Source organism: Orycteropus afer, unplaced genomic scaffold, assembly GCF_000298275.1.
Source record: "Orycteropus afer afer isolate SDZICR_OR568_19922 unplaced genomic scaffold, OryAfe1.0 scaffold00412, whole genome shotgun sequence".
Lineage (NCBI taxonomy): Eukaryota > Metazoa > Chordata > Mammalia > Tubulidentata > Orycteropodidae > Orycteropus > Orycteropus afer.
Window position 1 is genome coordinate 922,815 of NW_006921999.1, and position 8,553 is coordinate 931,367.

Sequence of the window (8,553 nt, forward strand, 5' to 3'; positions counted from 1 at the left end):
CTGAAAGCAAGGAATACCAGAAAGAAGTTTACTTCTGTGTGATTGACTATGTAAAGTCATTTGATTATGTGGATTTTAACAAATTATAGATAACATTATGAAGAATGAGAAATCCAAAGCACTTAATTATGTTCATGAGGAATGTGTACATAGGCCAATAGGCAGTTAGTCTAACAGAACAAGGTGATACTGAATGGTTTAAAATCAGAAAAGACATGTGTCAGGGCTTTTCACCATACTTATTTAATCTGTATGCTGAGCAAATAATCTGAGAAGCTAGAGTATATGAGGAAGAACATGGCATCAGGATTGGAAGAAGACTCATTAACCACCTGGGACAAACAGATTACATAACCTTGCTTACTGAAACTTGCTGAGAGTGAAGATGACTTGAAGCACTTACTGATGAAAATCAAAGATTGCAAACAGACTTCAGTATGCATCTCAACAAAAAGAAGACAAAAATCCCAACAACTAGACTAATTAGCAACATCATGATGAGTGGAGAAAGGTTGAAGTTGTCAAGGATTTCATTTTACCTGGATCCACAATTAACACCCACAGACACAGCAGTTAAGAAATCAAACAACGTAGTACATTGGGCAAATCTGCTACAAAAGACCTCTTTCAAGTGCTGAAAAGCAAAGATGTCATTTTGAAGACTAAGGTGCACTTGACCCAAGCCATGGCATTTTCAATAGCCTCAAATGTATGGGAAAGTGCATCAGTGAATAAGGAGGATCAAAGAAGAATTGATGCACTTGATGTGTGGTTTTCGAATATTGAATGTACCATGGACTGCTAGAAGATTGAACAAATCTGTCTTGGGGAAATTACAGCTGGAATAATTCTTAGAAACAAAGATGGCAAGACTTTGCCTCTCATCCTCTGGATATATTATCAGGAGGTACTGATGTCTGGAGAAGGATATCATGCTTGGTAAAGTACATGGTCAGCTAAAAGAGAAAGACCCTCAATGAGGTGAATTGACACAGTGGCTGTAACAATGGGCTAAAGCATTGCAACAATTGTGGTGATGACCCTGCACTGGGGACTAGGCAGTGTTTCATTCTGTTGTACATGAGATCTCTATAAGTGAAAACTGACTGGATCACACCTAACAACAACATATATGCATACATATACACACATATACAATTGAAATTAAAAATTGTTTTTAGGAAATTTATATACATGTATATATTAAAATACAGTAAAGCATATTGTTGCTAATAAATATTTTTCCCACAAGTAGTGTTATTATTTGTACTCATTCAAGTAGAAGTTAACACAGCAGCCTGTTTCATTTTCAGCAAATGGCCATTTCTGTTGTTGTTGTTAGGTGCCCTTGAGTCTTCCCCCACTCATAGCGACCCTCTGCACACCAGAACGAAACACAGCCCAATCTCGCACCAGCTCTGCAGTACCTGATAAACTTAATCCCATTGCAGCAGCTACTGTGTCAGTCCATCTCGTTGAGGGCCTTCCTCTCTTTCGAAAACTCTTCACCTTACCAACCATGACATGTTTCTCCAGGGAATAACCCCTTCTGACAACATGACCAAAGTAGGTGAGACAAAATCTGGCCATTCTCGCTTCCAAGGAGCATGCCAGCTGCACTTCTTCCAGGACAAATTTTAGTTCTTTCAGCAGTCCATGGTACTGTCAGCATTCTTCACCAGCCCCACAACTCAAAAGCATCAATTCTTCTTTGGTCTTCCTTATTTATTGTCCAGCTCTCACATGCATATGAGGCAATTGAAAATATCATGGCTTGTGTCAGGTGCACCTTAGTCCTCAAGGAGACATCTTTGCTGCTTAACACTTGAAAGAGGTCCTTGCAGCCAACTTGCCCGGTGGTATACGTTGTCTGATGTACTGACTGCTGCTTCCACTGGCGTCAATTGTAGAACCAAGCAATGTGAAGTCTTTAACAATTTCAATCTTTTCTCCTTTTATTGTGGTGCTGCTTATAGATCCAGTTGTGAGAATTGTCAATTTCCTTATATTGAGATGTAATCCATACTGCAGAATGTATTCTTCAAACTTCAGTAGTATGTGCTTCCAGTCATCCTCATTTTCAGCAAGCAAAGTTGTGGTCTCAGGATATCACTGGTTGTTAATGATTCTTCCTTCAATCCTGATGCCATATTCTTCTTCATATAGTCCAGCTTCTCAGATAATCTGCTCAGCATATAGATTGAATATGACTGGTGAAAGGATACAACGCTGACACACTCCTTTCTTGATTTTAAACCATACAGTGTCCCCTTGTTCTGTTCTAATGACACCCTCCTGGTCTATGTACAGGTTCCTCATGAGTACAATTAAGTGTTCTGGAATTCCCATTCTTCTTAATGTTATCCACAGTTTGTTATGATCCACACAATCAAATGCTTTTGCATAGTCAATAAAACACAAGTAAACATCTTTCTGGTATTCTTTCCTCTGAGCCAAGATCCATCTGACATCCACAAGGATATCCCTTGTTTCACATCCTCTTCTGAATCCAGCTTGCATTTCTGGAAGTTCTCTGTCAATATAGTGCTGCAACCATTTTTCAATTATCTTCAGTAAGATTTTACTTGTGTGCGATATTAATGATATTGTTTCATAATTTCCACATTCTGTGGGATCACCTCTCTTTGAAATGGCACAAATACAGATCTCTTCCAGTCATTTGGCTAGGTAGCTGTCTTCCAAATTTCTTGGCATAACCAAGTCGGTACCTCCAGTGGGGCACCTTTTTTTTTGAAACATCTCAATGTATTCTGTCAATTCCTGGAGCCTTGTTCTTTGCCAATTTCTTCAGTACCATTAGTTCTTGATCATATGTTACCTCCTGAAATGGATGAAGATTGAGTTCTTTTTGGTACAGTGACTCTGTGTATTCCTTCCATCTTCTTCTGACATTTCCTGCATCATTCAATATTTTGCCCATAGTACCTTTCAATATTGCAATTCGAGGCTTAAATTTTTTCCTCAGTTTTTTCAGCTTGAGAAATGTTGAGTGTGTTCTTCCCTTTTGGTTTTCTAACTCCAAGTCTTTGCACATTTCATTATAGTAATTGGCTTTGTCTTCTCAAGCTACTCTTTGAAATCTTCTGTTCAGCTATTAGTCCACAAGATTTCCAGTGCTCTCATCCAAAAAGTATTCCACTACCTTATCCTCATATCAGCATGCTTTGCAACCCAGGGGGTTATGCCTTTGGATCTTCACTTTATGTCATTTATTTACTGCCTAAGAACCTGTCTCAAACCATGAAAGTATGGATATGATAATCCTGGGTTTGCTACAAAGAATTTAAAACAAAAATCTTTTCTTTTTTCTTTTTTTGAAATTTATAAATACTGAATGGTAATATATCATATGAAAACTTATAGCATGCAATTAATGTACTGGTTGATATTACATGTATAGACAAGTTATATATTTGAAAAGACATAGTGATAATTAATAAGTTAAGCATACAACTTAAAAAGTTATGAAAATTGCAAAATTAACCAAAAAGTAGAAATAAGTATGTGTATGTGTATCTATCTATATATGTAAGTGTATATATTCAGCTACTCTGAATTGGAATTGTTGTGTCTGCAGAAAGGTAATTAGCAAAAATTCCAGGACAATAATGTCCTATGTTCTAATAAATAAGTTAAGTCAGTTCCCCAAAAACCAGAAAACACCAGGAGAGGAGAGGGGGCTGTAATAGGCCTTCCTCTTTCTTGGCATTATTACAGATGAAAAAATTGAAGACAAGGCAGCATCTACCATGTTGGTGGTGAGTCATTCCAGCTGAGCAGGTAGTTATGCACACTTACTACTTGAGAGTCTTTATTCCAGGGATGTAACTACAGGTACATTTTTGTATACAGTAGAAGAAATCTCTATAAATTTACTAAATAGGAAATGGCCATTTAGTTAGATTTTGCTGAATGATCAAAGGCATAATATGTAATTATCATGGGGATCATTCTAACAGTAAACTTTTTTATTTTCTTCCTTTTCTCCTTTGGGATAAGACTTTTTTTAAATAAATGTCTTTAAAATTCTCCCATCAGTCATCATTTCACATTGTGAGACAGCACCCAAATTATGCCATAACACTTACATTGCAGAAAATTCTGTGAAAGGTGGAAACATACCCTCATGTATATGAGACAGAAAAAATTAATAGTCTATAAGTTTCTATGAGAAACAATACTGCCTCTCCTAATATTCCACAAATACTTTTTTCTCCACAACATAGGTTTTAAGCTTTCTTAATTATAAAGGCCTTAAAAGTGGCAATCTCCAGTTTTCAATCATTGTTGTTAGCTGCCTTCAACTTGAATACTGACTCATAGTAACCCCATGCACAACAGAAAGAAATGCTGCTTGGCTCTGCACCATCCCCAGGATCAGCTGCAGATGGGACCATTATAATCCATAGGGTATTTATTGGCTGATTTTCAGAAGCAAATTGCTAGGCCTTTATTCCCAGGCTTAGTCTGATAGCTCCACTGAAACCTGTTCAGCATGATAGCAACATGAAAGTCACCACTGACAGATGTGTGGTGGTTGCAAATAAAGTGCATTGGGCCAGAATTGCATGGTTCTCCTGCATGAAAGAAGAGAAGTCTACCACTGAACCACTTACAGCCTATTTTCAACCCTTACTAGATCATTATGGCCACCAATAATTTTATAGACCTTGTTTTTATTTCCTTAAATTTTATGCTAGGTGGATAAATATGTATTAACCTTCTATTCTAGAGATAAATATGTTGCAATTTGTCTTTTTTATTTGAAATATTGCTGTTGTTAACTCATTTTTTTCTTTGCACTTTATATTTAATGAACAGTTTTATTATTTGGGATGTAGATGGAAAATTCAATTCCTCAGCTAGACACAGAATAACCTCATAGCATATAAAGTTCTGACAAATAAGGCCATAAAGTTTAAAAATGATCCTTAAGATAAGTACTTTTTTCTCTAAAGTATCTTAAGGGAAAAGATATTCATAGTTCTAAATCTTAAAACATCACCAGCAAATAAATGCGTGTGCTACATATGTGTAGATTTTTATAACTTCATTTGTTGTTCTGGGAAGTTTCCTGAATAACAGAGGTTTCCAGGCAAAGACTGAATGAAATCTCAATGGGAATGTTATGGATAGAATTCAAGCATCAAATGAGTGATTCAATTAGTGACTTTGAAGGTCACTTCTGTCACTGAGATCTCTGTGGTTAGATTTATTATGAGAACTGTGGAATATTGATTTAAAGTTATGTCCTTGTTTGACCTGATGAATTTAGAGGAGTTGTTTATACAAATATTTTCCCCCAGAGGTCTTATTAAAATAAAAGTTATTGAATGATAATACTGTGTAAAAACAGTATTGAATTTAATTTGTCCCCACTACGAGCAAATCGTGGGCAAGCCCTACATATACTGATACAATGAACTATCTTGTTCTGAGTTGGTGAGCAACAGAGCCCACTTAAAGACCTCGACTCACTAGATCAATCCAAATATCTTGGCAAATCCATTCCCTGAGGTGAGGTAGTTGGCACTTAATTCATGATACTGGGAACCAAGCCACCACTGATTCTGCTGTGGTAAGTCTTTCGTACCTTTTTATGTCTTCAGTCCTCCTTCATGGGCAGATTATTTTTAAACCTGCCTCTCAATCACTATGTAACTTGCGCATCTTTAAAAGTAAACTACAGTTGTTGGGGGAGAAGTCAATTCTCCCTGACCAGAAAGATTTCATCATTTTATACCTTAAGTTGACTCAAATACAGTTGTTGATACTGGCAAATCACTGAGTTACAGGAAAAATCAATTGATTCAGGGAAAAAAAAAATCAAACTTTAAAACCAATTAATTTATGTTTCCTTTTACCCACAGGTCTACCCACGGATAGCGCCGGCATTTTGGCACTACCTGCGGGTAGAAGTGAGTAGCGGGTACTTGAATTCTCCTACTTTTGCTCCTTGCATTCTGCTGGTGTGTTCTGATCAGATGTTTCTATTTTGCTCAAGTTGCAGCTGCCATTCTGTGTAAATGTGCTCTCACACCACCACCATTCCTTAGAGTTGGACCAGAAATCCAAATCACTAAAACACAAGTGCCAATTATATAAGATTAATCATCTTTCTTAATAAAAATCCAAGCCAAGACCATAGCATATGCATCATAATGATAAATAACTAAAAGCTAATTATGGGAAATCATGCTTATACCTCCTTTTGTTCAATGCTTTAGCAATTCAGAGCATAATTCTTCAGCTTAACGTTGGAATATGTCTATAGTAAAGGTAGAATAATTTGACTTAACTTTGTTTCTCCTCTTTTCTGTCCCTTAGGAACATGAGCAGCTGACCTATTCATCCACAAGGTCTAAGGCGCCCAGTGTCATCATCACAGGCCTCAAGCCTGCTACCAAGTACATATTTCATATCCGAGTAAGGACTGCAACAGGATACAGTGGCTACAGTCAGAAGTTTGAATTTGAAACAGGAGATGAAAGTAAGTTTCACCCAAGGATATAAAATATGGTGTTAATATAACACCTTTTCCATTTTACCTCATATTTTAAAATCTAATGCCTTAGATTTTTAATAGTCACTTCAAACTGGATTCTGTTCAGATAAACACACATCGCCATTTCAGTTAATTGTTGGTGCTACCATTAAATACTTGCATGAAGTGCCTTGCTGTGCCACAATTATAATATTGCCCAAGTAAGTGCCTTTTATGCAGAATTCATCACTGACACTGTAACACAGGGGGTCTCAATGGATGGTGTTAGCTTAATTGTTCTCTAGTCTTGGCATCATAATATGATACTAATGAAACCTTGGAAGAGAATAAAGCCAGCAGCAAATGATTTTACCAGTTAGTTCAAAATCATGCCGCTCCGGCTTGTTATCTCAGTTAGACCAATAAAACCAGAGGCAAGAAGACAAACACAGTTGAAATGCAGATTAAAACTTTAAATATAGATAGATGTGTGAACTTAATTAAAAACTCAAATTAATTGCACAGTCACCAGAAGGCTGGCTGTTCAAATCCACCAGCCACTCCTCGGAAGGAAGAAGAGGCAATCTATTTCTGTAGTGATAATGCCTCAGAAACCCAAGGAGGGGTCCCTATGAGTTGGATCTGACTCGAAGGCAGTGAGTTTGGTTTTTGTTTTAGTATACTGTAAACCAAACTGGGAAAAAGGGAGTAAAGTGTTCTCATGTCATTTAACATAGGCTTAGAAATCTCTTACTCGTTCTAAACGCAATTCTATCATTACATTCTTTTTTATCTCTTGGAAATTCACCTAACCATGATCTTTTTATAAGTTACTTTTACTGTTACTGATTACTTTTACTATGTACTTCTGTAGAAAAATGTCCAAATATCTTATTACAAGATAAATCTTCCTCCATCATTGCTAAAATACTGATATTAGTATAAGAATTCAAGAATAACTAATTTGTTATATTAATTCTTTATGAGTAAAGATAATAGTTATCATTTGCTAGGCCCTTACTAAATGCCAAAAACTATATGAAATATTTCACATGCATTATCTCATTTAAACCTCTCAGCCTCCATTGAGGTAAGTAGTATATTTCTAATTGTACTTATGAGAAAAGAGAGTCCTAGACAAGTGGAACTATTTGCCCAAAGTCATAGAATTGGTAAGAAACCAAGATAGAATTTGACAATGAGGACTGTGTTCTTCCAAGGCCTATAAACTTACCTATTCCACCATTCTGCAAAATCCTACCATCTGAATTATTATAAAGTGCAACTTCTAAGACTATTAATTAGATCACAGTTCCTATAGTTTACACTCCTTCTGAGTTAAACTACTTTGGATTCAAATTCCATGAGAGAAGAATTATTTGTTGCTATTGTTGTTTTTCACTATTAACCTCTAAGAGCTCAGTTACAACTATATATCTAAGTAAAATGTAGAAAAACACAGAGACATTAGAATAGGAAGGAATATAGCTTAGGCAGAGAAAGTAACAAATAATTAAAAGAATGCTTATGATCTGGACTATCATTATAAATGGCATCATTTATAATCCTGCTGAAAACTACTGATTTCTCAAACTAGAGATAAAATAATTGGGATTAAAAGATAATCATCAGAGAATATGACTCCACAATCAAAAACAACATGAAAGTATCCAAAGTGTCCCTGCTATATTCTGTAGACTACTTCTTCCCTGCCTAAATGGCACACCTTATCCTAGGTACAAAACCAAAGATGTAATCCAAGGAAACTTTGGTCCTGGGAAGAGTCAAGTTGTTATCCTTTCTGTTTATTGCAATCCTCCATCTTAGTACACCTTACCTCCCAGATAAAGAAATTCACCTATGAACAGTATGATATTTTTAATTTTGAATAATTAAATCAGAAATGTACTCACTCTCAGACAAACTTCATAGGGTAAATCTAGATAAGGCAACTGGGGCTTCTAGAGAAGACAATCTAGTCTAATAAAAAATAAGTCCTGGTCTAAATTTTAGAAATCTAACTTGGTAACATGTTTTTTTTTTTTTTT

At 36.0% G+C, this 8,553-nt stretch overlaps 1 protein-coding gene across 1 annotated transcript in view; it reads left to right on the plus strand.

Annotated features, from left to right (window-relative positions):
* Positions 1 to 8,553, plus strand: part of LOC103208103 (ephrin type-A receptor 6) — a 1,324,606-nt gene that overhangs the window by 845,877 nt on the left and 470,176 nt on the right. The window contains exon 5 of the mRNA XM_007953778.1: positions 6,349 to 6,511. Within this exon, the coding sequence (XP_007951969.2) occupies positions 6,349 to 6,511 (163 nt within the window). The remainder of the gene's footprint in view (positions 1 to 6,348; positions 6,512 to 8,553) is intronic.